Source organism: Chaetodon trifascialis, chromosome 12 (genome assembly GCF_039877785.1).
Source record: "Chaetodon trifascialis isolate fChaTrf1 chromosome 12, fChaTrf1.hap1, whole genome shotgun sequence".
Classification (NCBI taxonomy): Eukaryota; Metazoa; Chordata; class Actinopteri; order Chaetodontiformes; family Chaetodontidae; genus Chaetodon; species Chaetodon trifascialis.
Window position 1 is genome coordinate 24937042 of NC_092067.1, and position 22284 is coordinate 24959325.

Genomic DNA, 22284 nt, shown 5'->3' on the forward strand with positions numbered 1-22284 from the left:
GGGAGAGAAAATGGTTCTCATTTCCTGAGCCGCAGCAAGTTCAAGGGCTCGATTTCCACTAAGGATGGAGGAAACATGACCTCCTCACAAGCCCACTGTCCAGCTGCCAAATCCTAACGAGAAGAGGTCTGAGCTGACGAGTTAAATGTCGATCCCTGGGCTTTGCCTGGCAGGCTGCATACACACTGTCCTAACCCTGTGACCGTGTGAGGCTCTGCAGGCCGAACTCAAGAAACTACTCGACCTCCTTCGGATATTTTCGGGGTAAAGAAAACAAAATTAGAGCTGCAGCTAAGGTTCTCACCGTCAATTAGTCTGCTAATTATTTTCTCAATGAGCTGAATAATCATTCTGGTGATTCCCATCAGTTTGCTGAAGCTCCAGGTGAAACTTGATTTTATTTTGCTTCATTTGTCCGACCAACAGCCTGCAGCCTCCAAAACATTCAGTTTTTATCGCAGAAGACACACAAAGTAGAAAATCCTCGCAATGAAGAAGCTGAATAATTGAGTAATTATCAGAACAGTTGCTGTAGGTTGACTAATTAATGAACTGACGAATCATTTCAGCTCTGCTAAACATATATTTTGACTTTATGTGATTTCATTGTTCTATTAAACAGTCGCTTCAAGGCGACAGCGACAAAGCCGCTCCTCCTCAGACGAGCCCATCTTTCTACTTAACTTGCTCCTGTTTTATTTCATGATTTGTCTTTGAATTTGTCAAACAGCAGAAACTCGTTCCAACGTTTGCCAGTCAAATTAGCCATTATTTCATTCTGAGCGTCACATGTAAATAAAGAACATTAACGGATAATGTTTGTCAGTTTTTTGTGGACTTACACATGAGAAAAAGATCAAACACCGCACGTGTTCAGACATGATAAAGATACGAGCAGGGAAAGAAAACTGGGATTTTCCATTAGCTGAATCAGAATTAGTGGGTTTATGTCAGTAATTAGGCCAGAGCAGCAGAGCATTCATCACCGTCAAGGACTCGACACACTCGACCGCCGATTTTCTTCGGCAGATGTCACTGCCCATTAATGCATTTGCACCTCTGAGCATCATTACCCTCTCAGTTTTGCTTCAGGAAGTTCACCTGTTAATAATATAGCTTGCGTGGCAATCACGTCCTCTTAGGAGAGTCGCGGCTCGAGTTTGACACTCGGGTATGTGAGTGGATCTCGAATGATTCTGTGGAAGTTGTCAGAGGTGTGAGAGGATGCTGCTGCTAGCCAAGAAACTAGCTTTGCTTTTATGGAGAAGAGACCATGGGCTTAGCTCGGAAAGGCTTACATTTCATTAACAGAGTCATTAAGTGCAATAATGTGTTACAGAATCATGGTAGCTGTTGCATCTATTACAAAACACGAAGCTCTCACGTTGATGCTCCGCATTTTTTTCTTCATTTCAGCGGCACCCACTTTCATTTTCACATAATTACATGTGTTTATTTCTGAGAGCTGTGCAGAACGACGAAGGCACCCAACGGTCCAGGGAGGATTTATTAATCTGTCAGAAACAGGCCGGCTTTTCATGCAATAAAAAAGATGAATTCGATCGCAGTGAACGAGGAGAACTGACAGGCAGAGCAGCTGACTGGTAATTGGGTGAAGTCGAATGGTAATTTGTACAAAGTAAACAGTATTGGCGACGAAAGGCTCAATAACGGATTTACAGAGATTACTGCAGTACTGACCATTTATTGAGGTGAGCGATGATTAGTGTGAGTGGGAGGCACACAGCTGCTCCCTCATGTGCACAAAGTCTGACCTCATGTTTTAAAATGTGCTAAAACCTGGGTCTCAACATGCCTTTATATGTAGAGCTACATACTGTCCAACCAAAGAAAAATCATGTGACTTCTTAGCTTAAAACAACTAATCAAACAATATTTAGGTCAATTTTATTCATATAATTTAGCACTGAGAACATTTGAGAGATCTCATAGAAGGAGAATCAACAGAACTGAGAGACAATTGGGAAAAGCATCTTAAAACTTCTCATTCAGACATACTTTAAGACTTAAAACAATCTGGGTTTAATAATAATTTGTCTCTGATATGTTTCTTTCCACAAAAAAAGTTCAATTATTCCATTCAGACTTGGAAAATATCTTCCTACGTCACTGAACAATCCGTTCTCAGCATGTCTGCGTTGGAGGTTTCCCACATCAAACCAATGGACCAATGACAGGCTGCCAAACCAGCCGTGATGACACATAATCCAGTTCACACTAACATGCAGCCGGTGGCCCAGAGATGCTTCAGGTGGGCTGTGAAAGTTCAGCGCTGGATCATTGTGCATGCTATGTTTTAGGTTTTGTTACAGAGCTGTTGAGACGGTGAAACTGAACCATAAATGTAACCTTGCATCACTTTGACATTAGCTGTGCAGCAGCTAGCTTTAGCAAGCTAGCACCAAACACATGGACAGTGTGTGTGTGGTTTGTGTGTAACAGCTCAGCCTCTGACTGATCTCAGACCTCATTAAAAACTTTAGTTCTTCCCATGTTTTCCTCAAGTCCTGACCAGAAAAACGGCCATGTGGGTCGACCTCGTAAGTAGGTCAATCCGACCCACATTTACAGCTATTTTTAGACGGTGACCTCTAGTGGCCACAGCAATTATGACAGGAGCAAAGGAGGAAGTCCCACGACGGAGTGTAAAGAGCAAGAAAAACCACATGTGGCGGGAGGTGGGTGGTGAGGATAACGGCCTGCTGCTGCTGCTCCCCAACACTGATATATGTCGTCAGTCATCAAGCAGGAAGGCGTGTGGCCTTTTATTTCTTCTCTCTAACACAATAACTTTTAGCTCAGGAGGAAATATTCTCAGCTCGTCGCTTCGATTCGATCTGCCTCGGGGGATTGGTATCCACTCATCTACTGAATGCACCTTCAGGCTCGAACAGCAGAAACGTTGCAAGCAATGCTGTTTGTCACACACTCTTACATACGACATGCAGCATGACGAGCAATAAACAGTCACTAATGTGAAAGCTGAAGAGAGCGGCTGCTGAAGGAACAGGGAGTGTTTCAGTGGATGTTTAGGATACAGTTTGTCTTGAGTTATCTTTAAGTGTTTGCCCACTTCACTGACTCTCTGTTGACTGAGCAGTTCCTGGCCAACTCTCCGAGCCAGTGTGAGCACAATACGAAGCCCCTCTCTCACCAGATTGTCAGTGATGGACTCAGGGTGCCCGCCTGCCAGAGGGGCCTGCGACAGCGCTGATGGACGGTGACGCTCGCTGGATCATGTGGCGGCAGCTGAATGTGACTTTCTCCATCAATACATCAGGGTGAAAAACAGGCGCGCACAACGATGTGCACTCACGACAGCTGGAGAAGGTGATGCACGTCATTTTTTGCACACGTGCCCGACATTAACCAGATGTCTCGCTCTAATCTCGGTACAGATCTTCATGAATAACATACCACATCAGAATGACAATGAAGTTCATGTTATATTGCAGCAGTGTCAGACAGCGCTGCAGCCTGGTGACACTCTGCGCATGGACGTCTTACTGACAGACAGCAAATATGCAGATTTGTCTGAAACAGCATAAAAAACGGAGAATAACCGTGCTATTTCCAAACTAATTTCAGCGTTAACTGATGTGATTGATTTAATGATGTGCGGTCCAATCAAAAGATGCTAATTCACCCGTCCAAACTGCAGATAATTGGGGGTTATAGTCATCATCATCACCGTGTTTAAAGAGGTGAGGTATTTCAAAGAAGCAGTTTCCTGTGAAAAACTGGCTCTATTACCAGAGAGATGGGGGTGTGCCGATGAATCACAGCGCTCTCAGCAGCACATCTAATCCCTAATGATGCACTTCATCTGACTAATCATCAGACTGGAGTGACCTGTCCATGCAACTTCACATTTACGCTCAGAAACGCCACAGCGTCGCCTTTTACCAGATCACAAACTGACCAGGAGGCGTTGATCTGATGTGCTGCAGTCTTTAGACTTCCTGTCCGCACCAGAAGTGTGAACGCGTTGCACTGTGTAGATTTACATCTGATGACTTTTACAGCATAACGTGCAGCGTGAAGGCGTCAGCGTCACTGAGCATCCTCACACCTGAACGACCAAACAGGTCGACTGCCAACGACTTCCATCACAATAAATCGCATGTGACTGTTGGAGACTGACAGCGACCGTCGTCTTCATGTCATTAACGCAGTGAAACCGTTGCAGTTTGCTCAGGTTTAGGCACCAAAACTACTTGGTTAGTTTTACCAAAAGGTGGCGGCTTAAAACAAGGACATTACTGTCATGCAGGTGATGTAAGGATCAGCCTGCGTCTGTTCGACCCATCCATCCACCCCACCTTCTCCAAATGCAGACTTTCTTGCTCTTAATACAACGTCACCTGACTTCCTCCTGTGCTCCTGTAATAATTACTGCAGCCGAACAATAACAGTAAATATGGTTCGTACTTGCAAGGTCGACCTATACGGCTGTTTTCTGGTGAGACCTGACGGAGGTGGAGGAGCTGACTAACATCGACTGCTGTTTATGTAGCTGCACTAATTAGACCAGTTCCTGCACCCGACACGCATCTCGGATCATCTCGACATGTTGCTGTTTTAATAATCACGGCGATATTTGTGTTTTATTATGTGCTAATATACAATACTGCATCGTAACAGATGCTGTCTGAGTGCTGCCATTAAAAAAAACGTGTGTTAATTCCTAAAATTTCTTCCTCCAGAACAGTCGTGTAACGAGCTCATTATTCCACATTATATCATTAATATATACATTATTTTAAATACATTGGTGAAGAGGTGAATCATTTTCCAGAAAAACTTAATAACCTGCATCATCAGCGTGACTTTTGACCTGAGCAACCAGACGTTAATGATGTTTTTAAGTTCATGTTCATGTGTACGTTGTATTTCACTTCATCCTCTGCAGTAATGAAGCTGACGTCGTCTTAAAAGTAGGGATTGTTCGAATGTTTCTGTGTAAATAAAGTTATACAGTGATCTGCATGTCACTAATGTAGACAGAGATGAAAGACTTTCAAACAAAACCTCCAAAGCCTCTGACTTAGGGAAAAAAAAATCTCATTTTTGCTCCAAATCCTAGTGATCAATCTTTCCTCTCGCCCGTCTGTCTGTTATCTTCTCCCATTTGTCTGGGGTCTATTTTGCCCCATCCATCCACAAACCACCCTATAAAGCTGACTTTTCTGACTGCCTCATCGCACAACATCCCGGCTCTCTCTGTCTAGCCCGAGGTCAGCTCAGGGAATGAGATGGCGTTGTGAAGATAGTGGAAAAATGTCACCCGGGAATGAAATATTGATGGACAGAAAGGCCTCGCCTCTTTCCCTCGCCCTCAGGCGTGGACTGAGAGTCACGTAGTTGATGGGCAACGAAGAGGAAAGCCAAAACAAACAGACTAATCTGCAGGAGAGGAGACAGACGGAGAGCGCGGCCGCCACAATCCCGTCCGTCCTCTTCCTCGGAGGTATCGTTATCTTCTCCCTCCCCTAAGCAAACCATAATCAGATTCTCTTGCACTTCACTTGATGTGGTTTATTTCCAGCCAAAGCCTTCCAGGCTTAACATGTGATCCCCTTCTGGAAAATAAGGAATCAATACAATGTAAATAAGGAGAGGGAGAATAAATCTAAAAACGCCTGAATCTGCATAGCGACACGCGAGGTAAAGCTGGGGCGAAGCACGGCAGCCTGTTAAAGACTGAACTGTCTGCTTGCTGTTTCAGTGAGCCTCAATTACAAAGCAGGAGAGGCGGCAGAGAGAGATGTCACCCCTCTGCTGCCGAACAAAAGCAGCGCTGTTGTTTGCTTTTGCAAAACACACTCAGAACTCACCGAAATGTCATTCGTGCCAAGTAAGAGTGGAGGTGTGTTTTGGATAAATACATGTACAGCAACATGAAGCGGAGGACAAGAAATGCTGGCAGTTTAGCAGGCTGTCACTCAAGTCGGTGAATAATTCAAGAGCGATAACGACTATTCGTCATTGCTGCTGATTCTGTTGTTCTATGGAGGCAGAAAAGCCTGAAAACAAGCTTCATTAGAACCAGGTTCAAATTACATCTTCACGGTCGCAGAAACCTCGTCAAGGCCAACGGTCATTGTGTGAAAAGACTGCAGTTTTATGTGTATTTCATCCTTTTCAGCGTCTCTTCAGTGAACCCCAGCAGGTGCAGAATGACTCACCGTTGATCCACTTGGCGTCCGGGTCGTGGGCCTTGAACTCAGGTTTGAACAGATCCTCCACAGTCAGCTTGGTGTCGCTTCCAGCTTGGTTGTCAGCTGCAAAAACAAGCCGTGAATTGTTAAGTTGCCTCAGATTTCATGTTAATGTGAAGTTCGCTCCACTTATCAAACATCAATTCTACCTCTCAAGCCAATCTAGCACACATGAAGTCAATCCTCAGCGTTGGGATTCACTTCCACCACTGAGATGTTTTCCACACATCAGAACACCATCAACACAAAGTCACCCCTCAAACTGAGCGACGCTGGGGATACATCACCGTGTGTGTGTGTGTGTGTGTGTGTGTGTTACTCTCTAAACAGGAAGTGCAGGTGCAGTTACCAGGACAGGTGATGAGAAAATATAAGAGGACATTTTTATGTTGCACCGCAGATTAAAAACCGTTTATCTTCATATCAATGATGGAGTCTAATATGTATCAGCAGGGCCAATATTATTGATTGACTTTGGCTCATCAAAGATAATATCACGGGAGTATCTATTTCAGGAAATGAGTAACAATCGTTTGGTCAACAGCGAGCCGACAAGTTGATTTTTCAGCTGTAAAATGTGCGAAATTTAATTCCTTAATAGCCAAATTTAAGCAATCCTTGTCAAAAATGTTTGTTTATGACATGCATTCACGTCTTTTGAAAGGAATCACGGCCAGTATAACAAATTGTTGGCACAAACCCTGAGTCATAAAATTAATTAATTCAAATTAAATTCAATTACACAGCAATCATGCTCCATTGACATGGATTCAGGCAGATGGTGGACGGCAAACCGGATGTCATTTTAGTGGGTGAGCCGCAGAGAACAGCAGCAGCGCTAACATTTCCGTCCAAAGTTAAATATTTCAGATTTTAACGTTTTTTAGGACCAGGTGTTACTCATGTCTCTCACACAAGGAGGAAACGACCAGAGTTTGAAATCCTGTCGAGATATTACGAGAAGCCACCATGCACGTAGGAGGGGAATGTTTATACAGCAGCTGCATGAATTATGAGAATAATTACATCAAATAATAGATATGAAATGATGTCCCTCATGTCTTCGTAAACAGTATGACATCAGATTTTTGTCTCAGGAGTTGATGGAGACCAAACCAGAGCAAAAAGGTCAAAGACAAAGCGTGGACTCTGATGAAAGTATCTTTGAGATTCAGTTTTAAAGTGGATTTCTGTCTCACTGAGGACGTGCTGTCCTCCCTGCGGGATAAAATGGAAATAGCTGATGTTTACATGTTCTTGGTGGACAGGTGTGCTGAGTGTCCTTTTAATCCAGATTTGCATAAAGGCACCTGAACACACAAAGACATCCATGTGCATGAAAAGATGCACACTTTTTTTTTTCTCCGTGTGGCATTTCATATGTTCTTTAACATGATCATTAGCAGGCTGGAAAATCCTCAAGCTGTTCCAGCGTCGCCCCTGGAAATGTTTCATTTTTAATTATGAAATGTTACGCCTTTAGCAGAAAAAAACGTGCCAATCGTAAGCTCCTTCTGAACAGGACAGCTGCTGATTGTGAGCTGAATAGGAGGGCCAAGTCATTTTGAATGTCAGCCATATTGGCTTCCCTTTATAACTCCACACAGCATGTTTGTTTATGGAGGCAATGAAAGTCTAACCAACCGTGGAATACCCCACAGGGGAGCGTGGCTGCATGGGGAGTGGACTGTGATGACTGCACATCTGAGCAGCAGTGAGGTTTTTCTGTAGGTATACAGTAAACGATGATATTCAAATCCCCATCAGCTGCCTGGATCAGAGCTCTGTGTGATGTAGAGGCACCGGGTCAGAGGTCTGAGGGGTCTCACAGGTCCAAAACCAGTTTGGAGTAGTGTGGGCATCTCTGGTGCTCAGTGTAGCAGACACAGCAAAACATTTTAAGGCTGCATCAAACAGTTTTTTGCTCTGTTTTGCTAAAAATCAGACACATTTGACATATTATAGCCTTTAAAGTTGATATGGCTAATACGTTAGCCTATCTACAGGAGCATTAGCATTCACGTGAAGTCATGAACATGAGCAGCATCTGCGTTTACTGGGTTTGACACATGGTCTCACTGTCAGCAGTCAGTATTCCAGATATTCTGGAGGAGGGCTGAACCCCACTGACGCCTCCTTCAGGTCGATAATCTGCTGATCCACTGGCTTTTAGGTCTATTTCAAGCTTGAATTTTAAGCATGTTTACAGCAGTGTGGACTCTTGTTGACATCAAATGCAAAATCCTTGAATCAGAATCTCCTTTTGCTCACAGAACAGGCTGCAAAATTTGATCAGAATTGAATTTGTGGGCCCTGAAAGCAAAATAATGAACTAAAAGAAGCTAAACAGCTGTGCAGAGCAGAGGGGAACTGAGGGTTTGGTGACTGTCAGTGAGCAATCCCCTTCACACATCATCACACAGAGTCAATCTCGATAAGTGCAGCTTTAATGCCTTGGTGTCATGCAAAGTTATTTTCGCATGATGTGCCGTCGGTCGTTCTGTGTGTAGACTTGTGAAAAATGTCGGGACAAAGTCTGAACAGTGGAGCAGATGTACGAGCAGAGCACAAGCACAGCCGCTGGGCGTTACCTGGTGTGAGGAGGATGACAGACATGGTGATGAGGGAGCAGACCACCAGGATGACCAGCAGAGCGATGGCGATCCCTTTCCAGTTCCTCTGAGGAGGACTCACCCCACCCAGGTCCTGCAAAGAGCGAGAGAGACGGAGGTCAGGGTGGAGAGGAGGCAGACGCTGAATATAAGTCTATTACACATTTGCTCAGAGGTAAATTCGACCACGCACAGTTCGCGCCACACATCGTGGTGCTGCCGGCGGCTGCTGTTAGCACGAGTCGCACTGGTGCTTCAACCCAGTCGCCTGCACACTTTACAGGCATTAACGAAAGGCTTTGCATGAGCGACAGCGTAAGTCTGAAGAGTGACGCTCGCCGGGTCTGGTTTGAGCTTCAGTGCTGAAAGAGTGGACGTTCAGTCGCCGCGTGGACAGCCGCTCCTTTGAATCACACCTTCTAACCCACCAGTCGCACTCCAGCTGAGCTGAATGTTGTGTTATAACCCTCAGACGGAGCTGCCGCTTCATCTTTTACAGATAAGGAATAAAGCAGGCGTTTGCATTCGAGGGCTCCGACGGTCAAACTGGACACAGAAAAGCTCGATTTGAGCAACGGGAGAGACGGTCGAGCACGCTCTGTGATATCATCTGCTCTGAAATAGCTCCAGGAGAGTTTGTGAAGCTTCGGCCTGCAACTCCATCTCCGAGACCCTCCATTAGAGCCTCTTAAACTGGGTCTTCCACCAAATCTGCTGCTTCTGATAAGGTGAATTAAGCCCCCACCCCTATAAATTCCTCCTCACTGCAGCATCTCCTGCCTCAATTACCCACAAAACCCTGCAGGTGAAATACAGTGATTTCTGGCTTCCTGGCTGGAGGGGAGGGGGAGCAAAATGATTGCCAATTAGAGCTGGGTTCCGCTTTCACAAAGAAGCTTTCCTCACATCTGTCTGATTTTCTCTGAAATCCATTTCCTAACGACTTCACATGGCGGCTTAAAAGCAGCGCAGCTCGCTTCTTCAGCTCATAGTCGAGACTGGAAACGTCACACACACTGACTGATGAGCCAATTATGACTGAAGCACCTCCTGTTATTTCTCACAGACCACAGAGCAGCAGACAGGAAGACGAAGCCAGCAGCTACGACCCCGATCTAACAGAGCTTCGCCTGTTTGCCGCTCATTTTCTGCTGATGTCGTCAGACTGAGTAACAGGTGGACACGAGAGCGCACTCGGCTCTTCCTCAGACTACATGGACTTCCTGACACGGTGACCGCAGACACACATGGTCTCAGCGTTACGTCCCCCACAGCCCTCGCTGGAGTCGTAGGACTGATCTATTATCACGACTTGGGCCGCTGCTCGCTTCATTAATACCACAGAACGCTGACGTGTCCTTGAAAACTGGTGCCGTCTGTAAATTGCCCTTGTGCCTCCATGCATGAGATTCTTTCTCCAGCTCTTTTTCACTTTCTATCTCGTCTTCTCCCCCAATTTCCTATTTAGCCACTTTTGAATCATCATCCTCAATTTATTAACTCAATTATGAGCAATGATGGAAGCACTAAGGGAATTTTGACCCGCTGAGTTTCTCCGTTACCATTACAGAGGAAGCCTTGATAAACGGTCAGCCAGCAGAGGGAACGGGACCGCAGCCGGGCTTTATGGCCACCGCTCGACCCTCGTCCCAGGAAGTGCTTTTCTAGAGAAATCCATGAGACTAGTGGACAGGATGGGGCCCTCAGGAGCTCTTTTATAGCCAATAAGAGCTGCAGTCATGGTTTCAGTCAAAAATGCTTTTAAAACAAACAAACAAAAGACTTGCTAATGAGTGTTATCCAAACCTCTGCCCTCCCACATTAGCATGATTTAAAGAGGCGCATTTTCATTTCTAGCTCAAAATGTTCCCTGAGAGCATATTCTGTCCCTCTGCTTTAAAAATGTCTTCATTTCCTTCACATAAAGGTGCGAGTGTGCCACAAAGGGCCACTCAGGGTTATAAATAAACCCCTGACAGGCTGGGCAGTAAGAGCCAGAAAGTCCACCGCCTTCACTTCTCTGAGCCTCACAGTAAAAGTACCAGGATGAAAGCCTGTTCCAGTAAAAGTACCTCTTCATCCACCCATTCTCCTCCACCAGTCAGCTCAGTACAAGTACTGCAACTGAGTAGAAATTAAAGGTACTTTTACTTTACCTCAGTATTAGCATTTAATGAAACTTTATACTTCTACTGCACTTCATCTGCAGCAATAAACTGAAGGATGAACCCTTCATGGGTTAAGAAAACTGAATGAACTCTTTAAAAAGACTCCTGGATCAGCTGGAAAAACATCGTCACAACGCTGAAAACAGGCTGTTTTTCTGAGCTCGTCAAACGTCTTGGAGATACGTGGTTCTCACAGGACAAACATGTGACGATCTTACTGAATATGATGCATTGCTGCAGATTAAAGCAGCCAACAGGATCTAAGGGAGTTCAGATGAGCTCAAACATCGACAGCAGTGATACGAATCCACAAACAGCAGAGAGGAAAACACTGACAGGCAACATTTTACTGCAACCTGAGTACTTTTACTTACTGATAATACACATGCTTTGACTGAAGTGAGGTTTGAAACGCAGGACTTTTACTTGTAGTATCTTACAGTGTGGCATTAGTACTTTTACTTATGTAAAGACTCTGAATACTCTTTGCCATATTCAACATCACAACAGGAAGTGTGTGTCTGACAGTCGGAGCTGGTCACATGCGTTTCCACTTATAAACGTGTGTCTGTGCAGCGCGTGGGAATCATCAGCTGTCGGCGTATCATGGTATGCAGTACAACAGGCTGTATGCAGTACACCTGACAAAGAGTCTCTGTAAAGCGCTCGGGCGTCAGGGGCATATCTACGCCGACTGCATTAACACATATGTCTAAATGTCAAAGTGTCATTGCAACAAAGGCGCCGACAGTGATACCAGAGGAGGTGTTGAGTGTGCTAACAGTACACCCAGCTGGAGAGCAGCATGAACCAACGCACGACGTAGCACAAAGGAAAACGTATTTCCTTCAGGCCAGAGGCAGAGAGCAACAAATCACATCTACTCAGCTGGAAAAGAAGGGGCTGAAGCAATCAGTGCTCTGCTTTCTGTGGACGTTTCCTGGTGTTGAGAAGCACCTGAATCTGCTGCATACTGCTGGAGGAAGCGCCCTGAATCCCTCTGTCACAGTCCTGCACCTCCACCCCGCCCGCCTGCCTGCGAATCAGCTCGCCACGTGAATGCAGTGTTTCATCCACCCAAACAGGGATGAAGCTTCACTGAAACACAATAATTTAGCAAACCAACGTGAGGACATTCTGAAGAGAAACCCACACGATCTGAGGCGTGTTTGACATCTGTCCCTCGTCTGTCTGATGTCCCCCCATGCTGCTGACGAGGCAGCTGGTTTTGAGGACAATATGGAGGTCGAAACTTGTGTCTTTTCAAGGACGGATGCTTGAACGGTGCTTGATGTCTCGCTTCTGGAGTGAGCTCCATCCCTTTTCTCGTCCCTCCTGAGGGTCTCTCCACACAAAGGGTTAGAACAAGTCAAAGAAAGCGAAGACTCTGTTGAATCTCGGTGTCCAAATTCCAGAAATACTACACGCCTGCGTATTCCAGCCTCTTATTTTACTCCCATCAGTTATTATTCATTTATGCAACCAGGACAACGATTAGAGCCCTCATTTAATTAAACGGACTGACTGTAATTCTACCTGTCTGTCTCTGGAGCAAACAGCATCACACTCAATCAATACAATCAATTATTCATGAGGTCAAGCAGACCACAGGCAATGATGGGACACATTTGTTGCTGGAGAAGGATTGAGGGGCCGAGCTGAGTGAACAGCGGTGATGCTATCCCGCTGACATCAGGGTTACATCCTCACACACTTCACAAAGGCGTCCACAGGCCGAGTCGTGCCTGTGTCAGAGCGTCCGCCTGCAGTTTCAGCTCGCAGTATCCGAGTCACGGTGAGATGATTCCATAATATCTTAAATAATTAACGTCAGGAGGGCATCTGTGTTATAAAGCAGTAAAGCAGACGAGAGGACGATCGAGAAAAACCCCCCTGATTGCTGCAAAGCAGTCCCTCGGCCGTCATTGGGCTTTAGCTGTGGGCTAACCGAAGCCATTTCCTCTAATCACATCATCTGTTTCTGAAATAGCGGGAGCGGCCCCGAAACCGAGGGAAAACAAGCGAACGTAAAAAATAACATTGACTTTCATTATTACAGCAGGATTATAATGAGAGCAGAGAGAGAAGACGACTGCAGGGAGACGAGGAGCTGCACTGACACTATCCACTTACAGTACATTCGTAGTACTTATACTGCATTGTGTGTACTGTACGATCAGTCTGGTGTTGTGCTGGGTTAGCGGGGACACTGTGAAAGGAGCGCTCGCTGTGTTTCTGTCCCTTTAATGCAAAATCTTTCATTTTGGACGGGGGCACGGTGGCTGCCACCCTTCTCTCCCTCAGCTGGAGACTTTAAAAAAACACCACAGATGTAATAAGCCATAACACAGTCATGGAGGTGTGTGCGTATCCAGACGTGAGCTGTCGCTACTTTAACGCTGAAAATGCTGCATGTTTCTAATACGTCTCAGCGCTTACACACTTACTGTATTTACTGGCCTACATTTAATTTTCAGAGGGAGGGAGCGAGCGACACAACATTATGTAAAATCAGAACGCTAATGCTGCCTTTGAGATGTTTGATTAAGACCCCTGCCATCTTCATCAAACTCCTGCTAATAAGCTTATTCCTCACCGGATTACTGTGCACATGTGTGTTTATGCACGCACATGCAACGAGCCCACTGTTGGAGGCTATTTATAGATCTGTGAGCTTCCCCTCGCCTGGACCCTGACCTTGGAGAGAGCGTGACAAATGACAAGCAGCATTTCAGCCGAAGCCGAGCCATTTTAACAAAGACAGCAGGTCAGAGGGGGAGATAAAAAATAATGCCATCTGTACGGGCTTATTTCTGTTTACCCATGAAATACCATTTCTCACCGCCTCGCGAATCATTGACAGCCACAGCCAGAGCCGTGCTGGGGTCTCCGGGCTTAAAATCTGAAATTGATCCACTGGATAATCGGAAAGGACAAGCTTAGCTCCATGTTGTCATCTTATTGTATTTAGCATTATCAGCCTTGCCCTCAAGGACGCTGCCACTGGCCTTTGGTCTGTGTGAGATAATTCTCAATTAGTCACTGTCCCTGCAATATTGGTTTCAGATACACAAGGTTGTTGACTCACACAGCAGAGCGAAGCTATTATCGCACATTAATATGAACGCTGAGATTAGCAATACACAACCACGACATTAGCTACTGGAAAATGTGCTGAAAACATGCAATTTGCTTCTGGTATCTGAAAAATATTTCTAAGCATTCAATAATAAGCTGGTAGAAATAAAGAAAGTGAAGGTAATGCAATCTATAAAGCAAGCTGTGCTCCACAAGGATGGCATACTAAAGAGGCCTTCTGTAAAGGCTTCATGAATGCTAACCACATACTGTTAAAGAGCCGTTTTAAAGGCCACAGTCACACGTCTCACATCCAAGGCTGCATAGAAAATGAAATATGAGCTCTTAAGACATTTATTCAAGTCTCTGTTAACCCGTTTAAACACCTGGAAAATCTCTTCAGGCAGAGTAAAAAAGCCTGCACCGTCTCACGCGTGTCGTTAACCTCTGCCAACACATCTCAGGGCAAACTTCATTGTTCTGCTTTTGTTTCTTTGAACACTGCTGGCCTCACAGCAAAGAGGAGCCATGTTATTGTCCGTGAATCAATAAGCCTTTAAAAATGAGGAGAAGATTAGTTCACATTACCTTCGATTGTTATCTTATTAACTGCTGCTGCTTTGCTGATTACAGTCTCTGCAGAATGTGCTGGTGGAGTTTCCAGCAGTTACACTGACTCATTAATAATGTAAGAAAGATCTAATACAGGGGCTGCAGCATACAGGCCAGCAAAACACAAGTATTTCAATCTTTTTCGTGTCTGATATCAATTCTACAGTTGTGGCTGTAGGTTGTAACGCTGCCGTGTGCATCCTCTGCTGTTATTTGACTGCAGCACTGAAGCACTTCTGCTTCTGCTCCTGCAGTTAAACTGTTAGCGGATGAAAACATACACCTCGTCATATCAGACTAAACTGCAGACTTGCACGTCTTCCTCGGGGAAATGCGTGTAACAATCTCTGGCTTATTAAAAAGTAATGTGAAGATGTATCTGAACCATCAGTCAGCAGCTCGCCCAGCCTTCACCTGCGCTGTGCGACACAACGATAATGGAGTGAATGTAAAAAAGTCAGAAGCCAAAAGTCGAGCCGCAGAATTCAAACAAACAATGAGGTTAAGAGAGAGAGAGCAGAGTTAAGCCTGCACACGCGGGAGTTCAGGCAACTCAAACTCAGCATTGATTGTCAATAGTTGACCTGAAAGGTGTGTGGCTGTGGCACAGGAAGACGCTCACGCCGAGCGCTCGGTGTGTGAGGCTAAGAGGTCCTGACTGCAGCATCGAGAGAGGGCAGCCGTCTGCAGGCGTCTACTGGACACAGTGTACAGTACTGAACGGACCAGTGCTGTGGCTGCACTTTAACGTTTCAGGCCTGTATTTGAGGCGTTCAGTGTGTCAACAAACTCGGAAACTTGCACGTTTATTCTTACATTGATTGGTGAACTTGACGTTACTCGACGATGTTAAAATACATTCATGATGCTGAGAGACACGTCATTAACGGTCACATCGCTGTGTCACTGCTCAAGCTAACGTCAACTTTAGCCTGACAGGAGGGGCTGCTTACCCCTGAATTCTGCAGAATCGAACGTGGAGTTTTTAAGGAGTCAATCTGTCCTTGATTTACTGGTTGTTATTTGACCCAGTCATGGTGTTCAGGTTAGTTACCGACAGCTGAGTTAATGTGTCTGAAAGTCGGCTCCATGGTCTGTAAAACCAGCTGCAGCTTTTGGTTTTAAAAATCTTTCAAAATTGCAATTGCAATACAAAATAATCATTTCGGCTGCGCTGATGTATAAAATATGAGGTACAGCTGTGCCTTACACTACATACAGCACTTGAATGGTAACATGTCATATTTCATTTTTTAACCAATGATAGCTGCCGTGCGTCTCCTGAGGTTTCCACCACGGTGCGATAAAACGTTCCCTCTACATTGAGACTGTTTAAGTGTCTGTCACTGTAAATCAAGCTGCTCTTAACGTGATGAGAGCTGACTGCTAATATATAATCTTTGCAGCTACATCAACAGAGATGATGTGTTTGATAATACATAAATAAATCTGTGAAGACCTGCATTACGCGTGCTACATGGAGACTTTTAAAATCCTCTAAGAGCTGACATTTGCTTTGGATCAGTCCGGGGGGGGGGGGGGCACAGGGCTCTGCTGGATGGTTTTGAATCAGTTTTCAGATTCTGTGAATTCTTCCTGAAGGCATTTGAAGATGCTTTCTCGTAATGTAAGGTTTGTTAATTCTGATGCTAGCCTCGCTGAAGCCACTGACGCTCAAAAAGGAAGCAAAGTCTGATTTTTGTGTGGACCGAAGGCAGCGAGAGGGTTTAATGTAACATTGTCATCTGCATCAGACCTTTACAGAGGACAAATCTGAGCTCCACCACCTACGGTATGTGAAGACACACAGGACAATAAAGGTAATTCCATTAATCAGCTTTTATGTGTGATTTTCTCTGCACATAGAAACATGATTAGAAGTCATTTGCATGTTGGGTGCCAGAGTCTTTGTCTGTCCCTGGCAGTCAAATCTCTGATTTGAACGCAATTAGACACACTTGACTACATTCGTGGGCAAATTATTCCTCAGGCTGTGGATAAGATTCCAGCCATTTCCTCCCAATTCAAAAACAAATCTCATTTATCTGGAGAAATAAAAACTGAAAGGAGAACCTGACATCAGCAGCAAAGGCAACAGAAGCTCATTGACATGGAGCTGAATGAGTCTGAGTGAAGACAGGAAATTGTCTCTCTGTGTGCAGTTGAAAGAGGCGCTGTGTGTTTGTCATACCTATAGGGTGACATTGGAGGACTCAGCGGGCACCGAGCTATAAAATTGCTAGTTGAGAGGGAATTAGTGGGGATGGAGAGGCGGAGCAGGGAGGAAGCTGGTTAACGAGTGGACCTGAGTAGGAAGAAAAACATCCATAAACAGCAACGCTTCGCCTGTTTGTCAGTGTCTCTGTAATGTATATGAATGTTTCTAGAAATGATTCATGAGAGCAGTTTAGGATTCAGAGGTGGGCTTTCTGCCTCAGAGTCTGGATGGAGAAGGAGTGTGAAGAGGCTCTTCAGCAGCCTCTGATTTCTCAAACCTGTGGTTAAAGCCTGCAGCACATCTGCAGAGCAGGAGATGCAACTTCAGTCCATGTCCACGTGTGCACAGCACGCACTCAGGCAGTCTTTGTAGTTAAGCATGGTAAAAAACAGGAGATTGACTTGAAGTGTGAGGATACACCTTTCTGTTAGCTGCATGTGACAGACGTCTTTGAGGACAGAGGCTGATCTTTATGTTACTCCTGCTTTGCTGCAGAAAGACAACAGTCAGACACAAGAGATCACTTTTCAGAAAAGGTAAACATGAGTCATTTCAGGCAAAACAAACACGTCACCTTCCATGTCAGTGCAGCACTGACGCCAAAGACATGAGTGACGTCTCCAACTGCGACAACGTGATGACATGAAGTTTTCCACCTCGTCCACGGCAAACTGCACACGACCTTCACATGTTTGATACAGTTAGGGCTGGGCCGATAAAACGATAGCGATATGTCTCGCAATAGACACGTCATCAATATCAATATAAAAGGCGTTCAATAAAGCATTCGATTTTTTTTTTTTTTTCTTCGTCGGAAGAAACCTGAAGTTGCGAAGCGAGGTTGGTTGCATGAACAAAGGCACTCGCTCTCAGGTAACTGAGCAACGTAGGGAGTGATCACTAATCAGTGAGAGAGACACGCTAACACGCCAGTCATGTAACAGTATCAAGTTTGGTTGTGCCATCTCGTTGTCTCGTGTTTGATGCTTCGCGAGGAGTGAGATGAGAAATAGAAAGTGAGCGCTGCAGCGAGCGAAGAAATCGTCGATAAAACAGGGAAAGTCAGCTCGCCATTATGGAGTTTTTTGGATTTTATAAGTCGGACCGTAGTCAGACCGATGTGGTCTGTAACTTATGCAAGACTGTCGTCCCCACCAAGACCGGTAACACCACAAACTTATTTAACCACCTTAGCCGCGCTCACTCTTTGGAGCGCAGCCATATTCGCCAACGTCCAACAACATCTACAACCGCAGCACCACCGCACAGCAGCTGACCACCATGCAGAGGTATCTGCTTCAGTGCCTGATGACAAATCATCTAAAAGGCACGAAGACGTAACGGAAGCAGCAGCATATCATATAGCTAAAGACACGCTTCACTGAGCTCTGAGGAGAAGCCAGGTTACAAACATCTCTTACACGTAGTTTTTTTTTTTTTTTTAAACACACTTGCAATAAAAATATAATTGAATAGTTCATGTATGTTTAGAGTAAGAAGAGTGACTAAAGTTGTTCTTATGTCTAGGCTGGTTTTATAGTTCAGTCAGTGTTACTGTGCTGTCTATCATGTTTGTTTGTTTGTTTGTTTGTATGTTACAGATGTCAAGTCTACCTCAGTTTCTGCTGTTTCCAAAACACTGCACATATCTGAAAACATTTTATTCAGCAGAAGGTGAATCAGCTTGTGAACTTTCTGCACTAAACCTGCAGAAAAAAAGTTCTCAGGTTTCTCTCTGTTTACATTTTTACACTTTTTTTTACATTTATTATTTCAGTGTTTTCCATGGTTGTGTTGACATTTCCTTTCCTTTCTGCCTTGATAGCTGAGGGGATTATAATCAGAGGAAGGTTAAATTTAAAATAAAAATATTTAAATTGAATGTATTTTTCTCCTGATCCTTATTTTAAAAAGGTCATAAAAATATCAATAATTATCGATATCGACCAATATAAAACACTTATATCGCAATAGAGTTTTCAGCCATATCGCCCAGCCCTAGATACAGTCATGGAGGTTAATCAGACAGGTAGAGTGAAGGTAGTTCATCAATGCTACCACTTTCCACTTTACAGCCGTGTTACACTGCAAAGCCAGAAAGGACAGTTGATTTTATTCTTTAATTTTCTTATTGTCAGCAAATCTCCTGAAAACACCAAAACTCTGGCGACATGCGACTACATAGCCTCATTTTTTAAAAAAAGCTCAGTAATCTCCTGAAACAACGGCACTGAAGTTTTGAGCAAATGTTACTCAAACAGGAGGAAATGGAGCATTTGTTCGTGATTAATTTTCAACTGCGGATTAATACACGACCGCTTCTCTGGAGAGGATCTGCAGCAGCAGGACGCTGTTTGTGGGGCTGAGTCAGAGTAAACCACAGTGTGTGTGTTCATGGTGATGAAGGAACATGTCACGGCTGTGTTTTAAATAGCCTTTGGACAACAATGGAGGGATAAGACATGACAGCCTGCAGATACGCAAACAATACTTGTTAGTAGTGTCATTACTCTGTTAGCAGGTTCAGATACTGTGTGTTGGCAGCCCTGAAAAAATGCTTCACTTTAAGGACACAGATGAGAGGAGAATGGATTCAATTGTGCGGACTGACTCATGAAATGTCAGTTTCAAAAACAAGTCGACAAAGAAGTGTAACAGGTGTGTTTGTCTGAGTGAGCCGAGAGAAGGCCGAGGCCGACAGCGGAGCGTTTCGTGACTGACTGAAGCTCACAAGGTTAATGCAAGACTCCACAGAGCCGAACAGATCGGAAATCTGCTGCACTGTAGCCTGAATGCAGAGTGAGTCATGTATTTTTAATTTTTAATAACCGATGGATGGTTCGATGAATTAGGGAATATGTCAGAGGTGGTTAGTTATGGGCTTTGTGTGGTTCGCATCTGGGGGGGTGGAGTGAGGAAGCCTGTCAGTGATGGAGAGTCCAGATCATTTGGCTCAGCTCAGCGAGGAGAAACGCCTTTTTCAGCCCTTCATTTAGTGCTTCTGACTTATAATCCAGTTCAGCATCGTTTTGACATCATTGGTATGTATGCTCATATATCACTTAAATTATTCCATGCACAGTAACCTAAACCTTTAAATTTCCAGAAAACTTCAAATTATTCTTGGTTTAAAAGCCTTAAATGACATGAAAACATCATAATTCTAACACGTTTATTGCTCGTTTTATTTGTACTGAACAGTGTTTTGTATGTTGACGGGCGGCGTGACGTTCAGTGTCACCATGCTTGTTTCTTAATGTTTTTACCAAAGTGAGACGTCTCTGGACGTCTAACACATCATGTGATCAATCTGTTGTTCTGTCCTGTGTTCCTTTCTATGCAAAAGAGCCAATTCCTGTCGTTCACATAAAGGAGCCGCCTCGTTCACCAATGACACTTCACTAGGGCCTGTTAGCATCTGACCTTTGCAATCAGGCTGCCATTTTGGCAACAGGTTGACCTTTGGTGCGATAACTGTAAGCTAAGCTAAGCAGCGCTCAATGCTAAACGGTTCTGTTTGAAGCAGCAGGGAGAGTAACTCGATTTCCACTTTGAATGTAATTACGGTCAGTAAGGTGAAGGTCAGTCTCGCTCCGTAAAATTCAATGTTTTAGCAGACTGAAGAAGATAATAACTACCAGCAACACTGCAGTGAAACACCAACAGGCTGAATGCGTCGTGCAAAGGAAGAAGAAAAGGAAGAATGATGGTTTTGAAAGTGCTAACTCACGCTACATTACAGCATGTTGCATGAGCTTCCTTCCTTTTCTACGCTGCGCAGAGAGAGGTATTCCCATCGTCAACACCTCTCCTGATTCACTGTACGACACACTGACACCAGCTGACAGCCGAGCAGGAACGCAGCAGCAACACAACGAGACAGAGACGGAGAGAAGAGCTTCAGGACGAGGTGAATGACGACAGCAGGGAGCAGCAGCACGGCACACACACGAGGGACGGCGGGTTTTCTGCCGTGAAGTGAATAAAAATCATTACAGACGTTTATAACACGGCTGAACAAACTATTTTTGACTTTCCACGGCTGCTGTCGTACACATTGACTAAGCATGATGGAAACTGAGATGCACCTGATTTCTGTTTGTCACAGTTAAGAAGAAAAGATGCAGCTTCAGTGATTAATGTCAGGAATGTGAGACTCTGGTCACAACAGCACAGATCAGTTTGTTTACATCAAATACATCTGACTAACCTCCATTATCTAACATTTAAAACCTGTCTGATCTTTGGACTGTTTGTCCCTGATCTCAGTTATTATTTTACTCTGACAGGAAACAGCCAAACACGAGATACAAGTCGTTAAACAAAACATAAATTTCCCTTTAAGATTGAACTTACTCTCACAACAGATGTATCACTGTACAGGCTGCTTTATTTCCTCTAAGCAGCCATGATGAGTACAGTACAGAGTCGGCAGATAAACGTGGTGGTCTGTCTATCTGTAGAGTGCCATCAATATCACTGCCCTTTCAGATGAGCCTTGATTATCTGCCCCGGGGAGTCGAATCGATCCGTGCCTGCCCTCAGAGCTTACTAGAAGTCCTAGAAGTGCAGAAAACTGTGTTTGCCAGAAACACTCCTGCACTTCATCTGAGCAGAGCTGATGAACTAGTGGTGAGTAAAGGCCTGGCAGGAGCCACCTCGTCAATATTAATGAGAGCGCTATTCATGGAATACACTAAAAATAATCGCTTTAGTTCAACGTCAGAGAGAAACTATGCCAACGGCGTACGGCACGTGGAATTAATTAACACTTAATATAAAGTTCAGCACATTTAATCAGCTGTGCTTCATAAAGCGTTTGTGTCTCACGGCTTCACGCGACAGGAAACTCAAAGTGGGCCGTCCATCGCTGTGAACTGTGCGAAGGGACGCACAGGAAGTGAAGAAGTCGAGCACGTCTCTGCGGACGTTTGTTGCTGTAATTGTTCCTTTTGTTCTTCTTCTCTTTCAGGAGGCAGTTCTGCAGCTCACCGTGAAGCCAGAACCGTCCGCACACCCACGGCCAGAGCGGATGTATGGCGTCTCAATTAGCACTGAAGTTCTGGCTGCAGAAGCTCGCCTGAAGCAACATTACATTTTTCAAGCAAGAAAAAAATAAATTAAAAAAATCATCCATTTACACAATACGGCTCTAAAAAGATGCCATGATGTTACTCCTGCACCCGTAAAATCACAGTGGATTAAGGTGCCTGAGGTTTGTGTTTGCCCTCCACGTTTACATGCACTTACAAGCCGTCCTGCGTTATCTCCACACACACACACACACGCACGCACGCACGCACGCACGCACGCACGCACGCACGCACGCACGCACGCACGCACGCACGCACGCA

At 44.7% G+C, this 22284-nt stretch overlaps 1 protein-coding gene across 2 annotated transcripts in view; it reads right to left on the reverse strand.

Annotated features, from left to right (window-relative positions):
• The window catches only part of LOC139340365 (inactive dipeptidyl peptidase 10-like), a 155751-nt gene that overhangs the window by 54126 nt on the left and 79341 nt on the right, over window positions 1–22284 (reverse strand). For both annotated transcript variants that reach the window (XM_070976151.1, XM_070976152.1), the window contains exons 2-3: window positions 8834–8948; window positions 6210–6305 (exon numbers count right to left, since the gene is read on the reverse strand). In XM_070976151.1, the coding sequence (XP_070832252.1) occupies window positions 6210–6305; window positions 8834–8948 (211 nt within the window). The remainder of the gene's footprint in view (window positions 1–6209; window positions 6306–8833; window positions 8949–22284) is intronic.